Genomic DNA, 14,166 nt, shown 5'->3' with positions numbered 1-14,166 from the left:
AATCATTTAACCATTAAATAAACCCAATAGTGCTGTTCTGCCCCAATAAGGGGTAATTATATCTTAGTTGGGATCAAGTACAGGTACTGTTTTATTATTACAGAGAAAAGGGAATCATTTAACCATGAAATAAACCCAATAGGGCTGTTCTGCCCCCAATAAGGGGTAATTATATCTTAGTTGGGATCAAGTACAGGTACTGTTTTATTATTACAGAGAAAAGGGAATCATTTAACCATTAAATAAACCCAATAGGGCTGTTCTGCCCCAATAAGGGGTAATTATATCTTAGTTGGGATCAAGTACAGGTACTGTTTTATTATTACAGAGAAAAGGGAATCATTTAACCATGAAATAAACCCAATAGTGCTGTTCTGCCCCAATAAGGGGTAATTATATCTTAGTTGGGATCAAGTACAGGTACTGTTTTATTATTACAGAGAAAAGGGAATCATTTAACCATTAAATAAACCCAATAGGGCTGTTCTGCCCCCAATAAGGGGTAATTATATCTTAGTTGGGATCAAGTACAGGTACTGTTTTATTATTACAGAGAAAAGGGAATCATTTAACCATGAAATAAACCCAATAGGGCTGTTCTGCCCCAATAAGGGGTAATTATATCTTAGTTGGGATCAAGTACAGGTACTGTTTTATTAATACAGAGAAAAGGGAATCATTTAACCATTAAATAAACCCAATAGGGCTGTTCTGCCCCCAATAAGGGGTAATTATATCTTAGTTGGGATCAAGTACAGGTACTGTTTTATTATTACAGAGAAAAGGGAATCATTTAACCATTAAATAAACCCAATAGGACTGTTCTGCCCCAATAAGGGGTAATTATATCTTAGTTGGGATCAAGTACAGGTACTGTTTTATTATTACAGAGAGAAGGGAATCATTTAACCATTAAATAAACCCAATAGGGCTGTTCTGCCCCAATAACGGGTAATTATATCTTAGTTGGGATCAAGTACAGGTACTGTTTTATTATTACAGAGAAAAGGGAATCATTTAACCATTAAATAAACCCAATAGGGCTGTTCTGCCCCAATAAGGGGTAATTATATCTTAGTTGGGATCAAGTACATGTACTGTTTTATTATTACAGAGAGAAGGGAATCATTTAACCATTAAATAAACCCAATAGGGCTGTTCTGCCCCAATAAGGGGTAATTATATCTTAGTTGGGATCAAGTACAGGTACTGTTTTATTATTATAGATAAAAAGAAAATCTTTTTAAAAATTAGAATTATTTGCTTATAATGGAGTCAATGGGAGATGGCCTTTCCGTAATTCAGAACCTTCTTGGATAACAAGTTTACGGATACGGGATCCCATACCTGTATAACGCAAAAAGGGCTCTGGATAGGGTTGGCAGCTGGCCGGTAAAAATGAGGATATTAATAGGGTAAAAAGACCAACAAATTGGTCCCTAGGCACCACCCTGCCTAGGGACCTATTTGTTATAATCTGTTTATTGGTAGGAGGTGCCTTCAACAGTTGGCTTCCAGCCTGACACCCACATCTTGATTGAAAGCAGCTTTAATAGACTGTAGCTGTACAGCAATGTATGTATGCATTACCACAGTGTACAATCATTAAAGGGGCGGTTTCCCTTTAAGTTAACATTTAGTATGTTATAGAATGGCCAATTCTAAGCAACTTTTCAATTGGTCTTCATTTTTTTTATTGCTTTAGAATTGTTTGCTTTGCTATTTGTAGTTTTTTAACCTGCACAAGGGCTTCTGTTCATCTTTTATTTTGATGTACAGAGTGATATTCTGAGGCAATTTGCAATTGGTCTTCATTTTTTATTATTTGTAGCTTTTTTAATTATATCATTTTCAGTTCAGGAGCTCACCAGTCTGGAGTTTCAGCAGTTATTTGGTTGCTAGGGTCTGCGTTACCTTAGCAACCAGAAAGTGGTTTGGATGAGAGATCGTTATATGAATAGGAGAGGGACTGAATAGAAAAGCAAGGAATAAAAAGTAACATTAACAATAAAATTATAAGCTCACAGGGTAATTTTTTTGACTGCCGGGGATCAGCGACCCCCATTTAAAAGTTGGAGAGATGAGAAAAGAAAGGTAAATAATTCAAAAACTATGAAAAATAATCAAGACTCCCTTGATGGTGAGCTCTGCCCCACTCTTAATATATGTTATTGTGTAAATAAAATATTTACCTCTCCCCTCTATACACAAGGACCCCAGGGCAAGAACTGACTCCACCTCCTTCAGCTTTAACCCCTCCCAGGCATCACCAATCAGCCCTTAATGCCGTCTCAGGAACAGGTGGCCATATTGTATCCAGGGTCGGACTGGGGGGTGAAGGGCCCACCGGGGCTCCTGTGCCAGGTGCCCCCAGCCAGGGGCATCCCCTAACCGCCCCCCCCCCCGCACATAAATTTGACGCGTCAGGGGAGGAGCAGTCGGGAAGGGGAGCACCGGCAAGGGTCGGGTCTGGGCCGCCGGGGCCCACCGGGATTTTTCCCAGTCCGACCCTGACTGTATCCGTCAATCACATACCGGGTCAGCCAGTGTACCCTAATACATGAGAAATATCTGGGTGACTTCTAATGGGCTTATATTTCCCAGTTGGGGGTATTTCATTCCCTATATGATGGTATAAGGGTGAGTGCTAGGGGAGTAGGGACCTACCAAGTAGGCAGGGGTGGCCACGACAGCAGTGCAGGCTCAAGTTTTCCTTTCGCTTTGAGCAAACCCATCTATTTTTGGAAAAACTACATCAAAGTTGACTCACCAGAGCATTTTACTTTCATCCGCCGCCCTAGGCAGGCTGGGCATTCATTATACCGGGGTCATAAAGCTCTCCCATAACTTAAATACAGTTAAAGTAGTTGATGAGTAATGCTGGGCTGGCACAGGCCAACATGGGAAAGCACCTAAATGGCCAACCTGCCCAGCCAAGATCTTATTGAGGCTCAGGCACATAGGAACCAGGAATGCAGGCTATGGATGAAGGAGAAGGAAAGGTAAAAACTAAGTAAGCTTTATCAGAAAGGTCTGTGTAAATACAGCCATAAGCACTCACAGAAATGCATTGAGTCCTCTATCAAAAGAAACACAGGATTTCTTGTTTCTTTTTTTGTAAAAATGTTCTTCAGTATCAGACTCTCTCAGAAATAGCCTTAATTCCCTGGGCCAGAGTCTGCACAGTTCTCTCCTCTCTCCCCCCTCCCACCAGAATACTAAGAACTCCCTCCCCCCTCCCTTAGGAATGTGTGATCTCGGCTATAACGGCTAGAGACTGCAGGCAGGAAGCTACCTAAAATGGCAGCTTAAGCAAAGGGAGACAGCGTCTAAAGCTGTTTACTCAGGTATGGTAATGGTTTCTGCAGAATAAATATAGTGCTCTAGGTGGCACTTATGTGGCAAATCTGTTGGCAGTAAAATGCTAAAATAACTTTCCTTCTCCTTTAATGCACTTATTTGATGGCCCGTCTTTCCCCAACCAGTGGATGTTAGCTTGTACAAGCACTTTGACCATTCAAAGAAAAAAAGCCGACATATATTCGTGAATTCATTGTATGGTTTATTTACATTTAGTGACAAGACCTCTCCCCGCTGGTCTTTAGCCAATCAGAACACAGTTCATATAAAGTCTACAACCCATGGCTTGTCCAGGGGGATGGTATCCAATCAGCATCATGCACAGATGATAAATACCAGGGTGAAATGGTTACTCGTCATTATTGTATTTAGGACCAATTCATTGGCTTGTGTGCCAGGGTGCGGGTACAACCAGGAAGCAAAAGTCCAACTAGGGAGAGTTCCGCTGGATCCTTTGCCCAATCATGCATACAGATATAAGGCACTAGGTGGCTATGCCCACCATGCAGTATGGGCGTTCTGACATCTGGCACGGGTTGGAAGCAGTAACAGGGAGAGGTGAGTGCAAGCACCGGGGTACAAATGTTGTCGTTGTAACATACACCCAAATAACATAATTTATTCCATACCCAATATGGGTTTTATATATATATATATAATTTATACAACAATTGTGGCAGGCAGATTATACTGGGAGCTACTACTACCAAATTGATTGGAGGAAGATAGACGGAAATACAAAGAAGAGGAGGTGACACTGTGTAGCTTAGACAACAGGTAAGTAGTTGTGATTAAGAGGTGAACAGGCAAGGGGAGGGGACCGTATGGCGGCGACCAAGGTAGAATGGCCACTGTCAAAGCCAAGATATAGAGTGCCGCAGCAAACTTTAGGAGAACAATAATAGGTTAAAGAGGTTGTTCACCTTTGAGTTAACTCTTAGTATGATGTAGAGCAGGGATCCCCAACCTTTCTTACTCGGGAGCCACAGTCAAATGTAAAAAGACTTGGAGAGCAACACAAGCACCATAAAAGTTCATGGAGGAACCAAATAAGGGCTGTGATTGGCTATTAGGCAGCCTCTATGCACCCTATCAGCTTACAGGGGCTTTATTTGGTAGGAAATCTTGTTTTTATTCAACCAAAACTTGCCCCCAAGTCAGGAATTCAAAACTAACTACCTGGTTTGGGGGCACTGAGAGCAACATCCAAGGGGTTGGTCAGGGCTGCCATTAGGGGGGCACAGGGGGGGGCAGTTGTCCCGGGCCCGGACGCTTTAAAGGACTATGGGCCCTGTCATTGGTGGCCAGCAGGAAATTTGATTGGTTGCACCCCGTGCGTCCGGCCCTAGGGTTGGTGAGCAACATGTTGCTCACGAGCTACTGGTTGGGGATCACCCAGAGAGTTATATTCTGAGACAATTATTTCAGTAATTGTTCAGCAACTCTTCAGCTTGGAGTTAAAACTGCATCTGGGAACAGCATGGGGGTTATGTAATAAAAGGCACTCATTTTGCCCAGGGGCAGTAACTCATAACAACCAATCGGAAGGTAGCATTTACTGGTCACCTGTTTAAAAGCAAACACCTTTTTGGTTGCTATGGGTTACTGCTCATGGGCAAACTTAATGCCTTCTATTACATATGGGGGTTGTGCATTATTATATAATTGATACTTGGCAAGCATTTAATATACAGCCAATGCAGGAGCTGTACTTTATAGAGTGGGCTTGACCATAGAGCAGGGGGTATGTTGGCACCCCCAAGGGTAGCAGTGCTCGTGCTCTCCTTCCAGCCACACTGCGCGGCACCGACATGGCCGCTCATAGTAAGGCGCCACTGCCTGACTGTACCCATTAATGCCTGAGCTCTTTGGACACTGAGGGTGAAGGAGAAGCTCACAGCTTGCTCTCTTGTGCCGTTTACTTTGTGCGACTTCCATCTTGCACTATGACTTCAAGCAGTTCAAACAGTCTTTTCTTGTCTTGCACTCTTTGGCACAGCTGGAAGAGGCAGAGTGCTCTCTGGCGAGGCGGATGAGGTCTCTTAAGCAAATAGAGGCAACAGTCTCTTCTGAGATTTGCACTCTCGTGCATTTCTGCAAAGCAGTACATGGATGGAAGGCTGTCCAAGCTAAGCAGATAATTCCGTGCTATGTCTTCAAGAATGTCCCCTAAACCGGGCAGGAGGAAGCGTCCGGCTGCAGCCAGTGTAGATCCCAGGGGGGACTGGGACAAATCGTTGCCGGAACTAGGTCGCTGCAAACCTTGAAAGGTAGGGCAAAGGGTCTCCTCTGTGCAGCCATGGAGATAATGGAGAAGCGGAATGAAAGCACAAGAGGGGATCTGACGTACGCGCACCTCTCGCTGACGGGATTCTGCGTATCCACCTTCCAGCATAGCCCTGAACACTTCACATCCCCCTGTGACCTCCTTTCTGCTCCCTTCTATCTTCTCCCCTCCGTCCAGCACAAAGACCACATCCCCCTCCCCTCGAGCCACAAGTTCTGTGTAACAGCAGCGCTGGGAGGAGCCAAGAGTGGCGGGCAACGTTGCCGGAAGTGTCTGCGCCGGCAGAAAAGTGGAAAGACACTCGGAAGCGTGGAAGAAAATAGCTGGAAATTCAGAATCTGTGCAGTGCAACAGGGCTTCCAACACCAGTCGCAGGGCCACATCAAGTAGCTGCTCGCGGTGAGGCGAGTCCTTCCTGTGGGAAAGACAATATGTTTAAAGGTGAAGCTTTATAAAAAGCTTCTGAAGTAGAACCTGAAAAGGAAAGGTGTAAACTTGTCCTAGTACAGTAGAGGTACTAAGGGTGGGGGTTATATAGGGTATAAAGAATTACCTGTATATATATGGCAAGGTAAGCGCGCACTGAAGCCTGTCGCTCTGTGGCCCCGACAGCAGCATGTGGGTCACTGCACCCACCCCAAAGGGCGACTCGGCCTGAATGCCCAGATTTCGCAGCAGTACATGGCCTGAAAGAGAACATGCAAGATCTGAGTATGGCTGCTCCGGCACGGGGTGCAAAGGGTTAATAAAAAAAGGAATCAGAGTGGCATGCAAAGGGCACAACCAGCAGAAGGGCATCTGTTCATCTTTGAGTTAACTTTTATTATGATGCAGAGAGTGATATTCTGAGACAATATGCAATTGGTCTTCATTTTTTATTATTTTAGTTTTTTAGTTATATCATTTTCAGTTCAGGAGCTCTCCAGTCTGGAGTTTCAGCAGTTATTTGGTTGCTAGGGTCCGAGTTACCTTAGCAACCAGGGAGGGGTTCGTGCGAGAGATCGTTATATGAATAGGGGAGGGGCTGAATAGAAAAGAAAGATACAAAGAGAAACAATAACAATAAAACTGCAGCCTCACAGAGCAATAGTTTTTTTCACTGCCTAACTAGCAGTTAGGCAGGTTATATATTGGCATTATGGTTGAACGTGATGGACGTAAGTCTTATTTCAACCTAACTTACTATGTTACTATGGTCAGTGACCCCCATTTAAAAACTGCAAAGAGTTGGGAGAAGGCGGCAAATAATTTAAAAACTATAACAAATAAATAATGAAGACCAATTGAAAAGTTGCTTAGACTATGTCATACTATAACGGTGAACTACACATTTAAAAACAACATATATTGAATTTGATGGCGTACCCCTTGCCTATTACCCTGCACCCCATTCAGATATGTTTCAGTTGCCTCTTGATTTCTTTTGACATTCCTGTGGTTCTTACCCAGTTCTTTTGCCAGTTCAGGATGCCGGTTGTTGCTCTCATTTTGGCTTCCTGGTATCTCACTGAGGAGTAGCCTGGCTCTGAGGGTACAAATGCCCCCCGTCCGGATGAGCGCTTCGAGACATGCTGGATCACAAGTGAGACGCTGGAGGAGACGAGCGGCACGTGGGCAAGGATGCGGATGGCTGGTCACATAGGTCAGCAAGCCACCAAGGACTGTGGGAGACACCAGGCAGGAACTGGATTCTGGGAGCTGAGATAAACACGACAGGAGCAAGAGACCTGGGAACTCGGGGCGCCAAAAATCTGAAGGAGGAGGAGTGCGGGGCCCAAGGGGCCACGGAGAACCCAGAATCTCCTGCATGGGAGAAGAGCAGGGGTTAGAAGATGTAGGGGAGGACAACACCTTGGAAGTATTAGGAGAGGAAGGTGCTCTTGGCTCCCGTCGGGAAGGTCCATTGAGCCTCATCCGTTTGATCCTTGGCGATAGAAAATGGTCCCCGTCGGTACAGGAAGAAGAAGTGGTTGGAAGCAAAGCAAGGTCTGAGGGTCTGGGTGCAGATGAATCGTCCGATCGGTTCTCACTGTCCAAACACCACTCGGGGGCAAGATCATCCAGGCTACAGATGTATCCCTCGGAAAGTAGCCAAGACCTGGCAAACAGACACACAAGGCTATTAGACAACCAACCCTTACTGGTTACCTCTTTAAAAGGAACAGTTCAGTGTATAAATGAAACTGGGTAAAACAGATAAACTGCACAAACTAAAATATTTCTAATAGAGTAAGTTAGCCAAAAATGTTACCTATAAAAGCTGGAGTGAGCAGATGTCTATCATAATAGCCAGAACACTACTTCCTGCTTTCAGCTCTCTAACCTCTTAGTCAGTGACTTCAGGGGGGGGGGCACATGGGATAAACTGTTCAGTTAGTTTGTGAGCACTCAGGTCAATTGCAAAGTAACTGAACAGTTATGTCCCATATGGACCCCCTCAAGTCACAGACTGCTAACAGCCTAGAGAGCTGAAAGGTGGAAGTAGTGTTCTGGCTATTATGTTAGACAACTGCCCACTCCAGCCTTTATAGATTATTTTTTATTTTTACAGTTCTATCTATTTTACACTAACCTGTTCCTTTAAAAGCAAACTGATCCTGATCCTAGGTGGCATCTTTGGTTGGAGAAATACTCACAGGTATTGTTATACTGCAATAGCAGTAATATAAAGGCACTTCCCACCACCACACCTTTTGTCCATGCCCTCACCTTAAGCTGTCCTCTGATGTGCCTTCTGACCCCTGACGCTTCCTCTTGGGCTCCGGTGGGAAATCAAAGGAAACAGACGATATATCCTCTACTTCGGCCCCGGCGCTGTGCGATTCCTGCAGCTCACCCCTATCTTCAGTGGCCAGAGCCAGCTCATCCAGTCTTTCTGCCAGCAAAGGAGCCAGGCCTCTGGCGCTCAGCAAGATGAGGGAAGCGGTGTCGTGGCAGAAGTGCAGGAAGGCGGCAGTGATTCGGTAATGTGCGGCGCGATACTGAGAGTCTCTCAAGAAGTCCATGAGAAGGTCAAGTCCACCCTGTTCTTTCACGCGGACTCGGTTGACAGCTTCCCGGCAGAAGAGACAGAGGGCTCTCACGAGGATAAGGCAGCGAGACGGTGATTTACATTGGGAACGGGCTTCTGTGATGAGGAGCTGAATCGCACCGGCGCTGCCCAGCATAGGCCTCATTGCCCCCTGCCCACACAGATTGCACAGAGTAGTGATGGCTGCCTGCCTCATTTTGGGTTTGGCATCTTCCTTCCCTGTCAAGGCTACCAACACTGGCACGGCTGAACTGAGCCGCTCCGCACAGTCCAGAGAGCTGCCTCGGCTCAGCTCACACACCGAGCGAACCGCGGCTTCCGCCAGCGCCGGGCATGGAGATGACAGCAAAGCCACACAGGGAGCAAGGCCGCCCTGCTCGCAGATAGACAGACGGTGCACCGGGGAGTCTCCCAAGATGCGCAGGGCGCGTAGGCAGCTCTGCAGGCAGAATGAATCCTTGGAATTCTCCAGGACGTTTATCAGTGGGGAAATAGCACCTAAATAAAGGGCAAATAAACAGAGGTCAGTTTGTTTATTCCAGGCTCGCTATCAGCCCTTATATCTCATGTCCATTCACGCCCCTCCCCATAATTTTTAGCAATTTTAATGCCCCCGTGTAGTCCTTTCCTTTCCAAGTCAGACATTGCCAAATGCCAGGACTCAATGTAGAATCCTGCATTGGGTCTGGTACCAGCAGAACAAGCAGAAGCCAGTCAGGACTGTGCAGGCTGTCCCTGGGCACCCTGTGCTGTTACCCAGACACACTGCAGGACTCAAATCGAAGGACCTGGTTGATCTATTGCCAGAGTAACGTCACTTCCAGGTTACTGCTTTGACAGGAAGTGATGTTGTTTCTAGGGCTGCGTGCTGGGGGGGGAGGGATAGGTCAGGTTTGGCCAAATGGACAACTTCTTAAAGGGGTGGGTTCACCTTTCCATTAACGTTTAGTAAGTTATAGAATGTCTTATTCATAGCAATTTTGCAAATGGTCTTCGTTATTTATTTTTTTATAGTTTTTAAACTATTTGCCTTCCGCTTCTACATTATTCCAGCTTTAAACTGGGGGGGACACTGACCCCGACAGCCAAAAACGATTGCTCTGTACACTTACAAATGTATTAATATTGTTAATCTTTATTACTTATCTTACTATTCAGCCCCTCTTCTATTCCAGTCTTTCATTTAATCCACTACCTGGTTGCTAAGGTACACAAGACCCTAGCAACCAGATAGATACTGAAACTCCAAACAGGAATAAAGTTAATTTATAGGCGAATAACCCTTTTAACTATTGTGGACTGGTGGTAGGTGGTTTGGGTCTCGGTGCCAATGCCGAGGCAGTCGAGGTGCCCCCCATGTGGTGGTGCCTAGCTCCGTAACCTTACGCCACTGTATACTGGGGGCCCCAAGTTACCGCTCACCTGATTCATGAATTATAGAACTGTTTTCCGCATCCAATGCCAGGTTGCCCAGGGCGCGAGCTACTCGGTTCCATATGGAGTCGACACACACCGACTTGAGAATAGACACTGTAACACAAGGATACGGAGATTAGAGCGGGTCACTGAGTCAGTAACACTTGGTAACAAGGCAAATGGAAACCACTTATCCAGTGCTTATGGGGGACCCAGTCACTTTGAAGAGATATATACGGGGGACGTGCAAGTCTCTAATACATTCAGGGCCGGCCTGTGGGGTGCGGGACCCACCGGGGCTCCCACCCCAGGAGCCCTGCAGGTGCCCCTGCCGGACATGTCACCTATCCCCCCCCCCCACAAGGGCCCCCCTAACCGCCCGCAGGGTCCCCCACCCAATGTCCTCCCCTGAGTGAGTCAAAAGCCAAATCCCAGCACTCTGTGGCCCCTACACAAATGATCCTCTGAGCACTTTACAAGAGATGGAGCCTTACCCAGCACTGGGATTCCTCCAAGTTCCCTCACCTGGAAATAAAACATATACACATAAATAGATGCAATCCAAACATAATATAGGGATGATCACAGTCTATCCATGTATGTAATAAATCTTACCTGTAATACGGATGGGTCCGGGTGCTCATGCCCCAGACCGTTCAGCTTAGGGAGCCATCATGGGAAAATCAAAAAATAAAGCAGGCAGGCACTCTGGATTTTCAAGAAATTGTAGAAAAAGGCAGCCAAAAAAGGTTATAGTAAAAAGGTATACATTTTATTTAATCCATATGTAAAAACAGGGAAAGCCTTACGTGTTTCGTACCAAAGGTACGTGCCTGCCTGCTTTATTTTTTGATTTTCCCATATAGACATAAATATTCAGCTATAAAGGAGCTACAATGGGGTTCCGTGTCAGACTGGGTCTCCTAGGGACCCACACAGAACCACACAAGGTATCATAGAGAGTTATGGTGGGGCCAGTGTTGGGGGCCCACTAGGGCCCATTGCAAAATCTTTCTGGTACTCTGCCAGCTGCTTAGGGCGCACTATAGGGCATGGGTAATGTGGGGGGGGGAGCAACCCAATAGGGTAGATAAGGAGCTGAGATACCCCTTCATAGGGCTAAACCACAGGAGGCATTATAGGGTTTACTGGCAATGAAGAAAGCCTATGGGGGGCTATTTGGAGGGGGTGGGGGTATATATATATATATATAAACAGATATAGTTTGCTGGCTGATGGTGTAACAGCTGTAGGGCCACGCTCCAAAAATTCCCCACTAGTCCGGCCCATCTATTCCATTTCCTTTCCCAGGATGTGCAGGGGGGGCGGCGGCTCTCAGCACACTGTACTGTAGGAGAGGAACCAATCAGCAGCTAGTCTGACCTGATAGGGAACTACAGCCTGTCTTTGCTTGTGTGAGTGCAGGGCTGTGATTGGCTCTCCCCCTCCTACTGTACTTCTGGTAGGGACCGTTAGGACACGCCCACCCCACATTTGAAACCCAGAGCTCCAATCAAGATTTTACAGATAGGGTTAATGTTTAGCCCAAAGGGAAACCAGCACCGGATATGATTCATAATTGCCTACAGGGTTAGAGGTTTTTACATTTATCCAATATGTTTTTAAATGTTCTATTATGCCCTTTAAAAGGGAGGTTCACCTTTACATTAACTTTTAGTATGTTACAGAATGTCCCATGTCTTTGCAAGTAATTATTTTTTATAGTTTTCGAATGATTTACCCTTCACTTGTACACTTTTCGGCTTTCAATGGGGGGGGGGGGGGGGGTCACTGACCCCGGCAGCCAAAAAACAACTGCTCTGTGAGGCTGCCATTTTATTGTTACTATTTATTGCATATTTCCATTCAGGCCTATTCCTATTCCAGTGTCTCATTTAAACCACCCCCCGGTTGCTACGGTAAAAAAAAGCTTAATAACGTAAAATACACACAAAAAAAATAAAAACCAATTGCAAATTGTGTTAAAATAAAAAAAAAAAGAAGTCACTCCTTTACTCCTATAGCAGTGGGCGTGGCTTGTACAGCAGAACGTTCTTGCAGAGTGGGCGTGTCCTAGTAGCTTGCACAGAGGGTCCCCGGTTGGGGGCGTTCCCGGCGCTTGTGTGGGCGTGGTCTCTCACCTGTAGCCGACAGGCCGGTTCCAGGCAGCAATTGGCCAGCAGGCTGAGCGCTAAATCGAGATTGCGGCGGGAAGCTCCTACTACGGCTGCGTTCTGCGGCTCGGTAAATAGTAACATGAGCAGCCTGAGCCCCCCGCTCTCCCGGAACTGCCCGGCCCCGCCTGCCCGGGACACATGGCGGCTTCGGAGGCAGCAGAGAGCCCGACTCAGTCCCTCCGGGTCCTGCACCGCCGCTTCCAGGCGCGACAGGCAGTCGGGGAGCGAGTCCCCCGCCATTGGTAACTCGGTTATGGGGGAACTCTAGGGGCCCCGGCCTGAAGATCCTGTCAGAACTTCCAATATCCGGCCCCGCGTTGCACGCTGGGAGCTGTAGTGTTAACGCTGCGGGGACGCGACCCCTGCTGGCCGAAAATGAAAAGCGCAGTTGTACTTATAATAAAAACTGCTGTCTGGCGATAGCGGCCCCTGCTGGCCGAAAATGAAAAGAGCAGTTGTACTTATAATAAAGGCCTGCTGTTTGGTGATAGCGGCCCCTGCTGGCCGAAAATGAAAAGCGCAGTTGTACTTATAATAAAGGCCTGCTGTTTGGTGATAGCGACCCCTGCTGGCCGAAAATGAAAAGCGCAGTTGTACTTATAATAAAGGCCTGCTGTTTGGTGATAGCGGCCCCTGCTGGCCGAAAATGAAAAGCGCAGTTGTACTTATAATAAAGGCCTGCTGTTTGGTGATAGCGGCCCCTGCTGGCCAAAAATGAAAAGTGCAGTTGCACTTATAATAAAGCCTGCTGTTTGGTGATAGCGGCCCCTGCTGGCCAAAAATGAAAAGCGCAGTTGTACTTATAGTAAAGCCTGCTGTTTGGTGATAGCGACACCTGCTGGCCTAAAATGAAAAGCGCAGTTGCACTTATAATAAAGGCCTGCTGTTTGGTGATAGCGGCCCCTGCTGGCCGAAAATGAAAAGCGCAGTTGTACTTATAATAAAGGCCTGCTGTTTGGTGATAGCGACACCTGCTGGCCGGAAAATGAAATACATGCTGCTGTACCTGGCCTAGGTGCGCACTAGGCCAGTGGTTCTCAACCTTCCTAATGCCGTCGCCTTTTAATACAGATCCTCATGTTGTGATGGCCCCCAGCCATAAAATTATTCCTAAAACCATCGGGAATATGTGTTTTCATGGTCTTAGGGCGACCCACAGGTTGAGAACCGCTGCACTAGAGATTCTTGCTGGGAAGCGTTGCAGTTCCAGCCAACAAAGTTGCAGAAAAAGTGTCCAAACTAAATAGCTGCCAGTATCATTATCCAGAGGCTTCATTGGGCAATCAGTTATCCATGGGACTTCCCCGGAATTGTCATTTGTTTTTGACATTTAGCCACATTCGTATTGTTACTACGTTATGGTTACTCATAGGTTACAGCCAGGGCTGCCATCAGAAATCATGGGGCCCCTCACAACAAAATTTTCTTGGCCCCCCCCCATTTTCACCCCCCTCAGCCCCTCCCTCATCCATTAGTACAAAGAGCAAACAGACATGAGAAGCATTGGCTCGCCAGGGCCCCCCAAAATCATTGTTGGCCAGGGGGTAGTATTGGGGTGCAGTGGAACTTAGCTTTAAAGTTTGTTGGGGACGACTTCTTCCTTCGGCTCCACAGGTGACTTCTTCCTCCTGTGACTCCTCCGGAATCTTCTTCATTCTGTGACTCCTCCGGAATCTTCTTCCTCCTGTGACTCCTCCGGAATCTTCTTCATTCTGTGACTCCTCCGGAATCTTCTTCCTCCTGTGACTCCTCCGGAATCTTCTTCATTCTGTGACTCCTCCGGAATCTTCTTCCTCCTGTGACTCCTCCGGAATCTTCTTCATTCTGTGACTCCTCCGGAATCTTCTTCCTCCTGTGACTCCTCCGGAATCTTCTTCATTCTGTGACTCTTAACG

General features: G+C 46.6%; 1 protein-coding gene across 1 annotated transcript; it reads right to left on the bottom strand.

The window, feature by feature from the left end:
* Positions 1-4,933: 4,933 nt before the first annotated feature.
* On the bottom strand, positions 4,934-12,704 carry armc5 (armadillo repeat containing 5). The gene is made up of 7 exons (XM_002940597.5): positions 12,236-12,704; positions 10,589-10,619; positions 10,101-10,208; positions 8,357-9,176; positions 7,093-7,745; positions 6,201-6,333; positions 4,934-6,062 (listed from the first exon to the last, which is right to left on the bottom strand). The coding sequence occupies exons 1-7, from the start codon at positions 12,509-12,511 to the stop codon at positions 5,279-5,281; spliced, it is 2,805 nt and encodes a 934-aa protein (XP_002940643.2). The 5' UTR covers positions 12,512-12,704; the 3' UTR covers positions 4,934-5,278.
* Positions 12,705-14,166: the final 1,462 nt, after the last annotated feature.

The sequence above is a fragment of the Xenopus tropicalis genome, chromosome 9, assembly GCF_000004195.4.
Source record: "Xenopus tropicalis strain Nigerian chromosome 9, UCB_Xtro_10.0, whole genome shotgun sequence".
NCBI lineage: Eukaryota > Metazoa > Chordata > Amphibia > Anura > Pipidae > Xenopus > Xenopus tropicalis.
The sequence above is the reverse complement of the archived record's forward strand: the minus strand, read 5'-3'. Positions and strand labels throughout refer to the sequence as shown.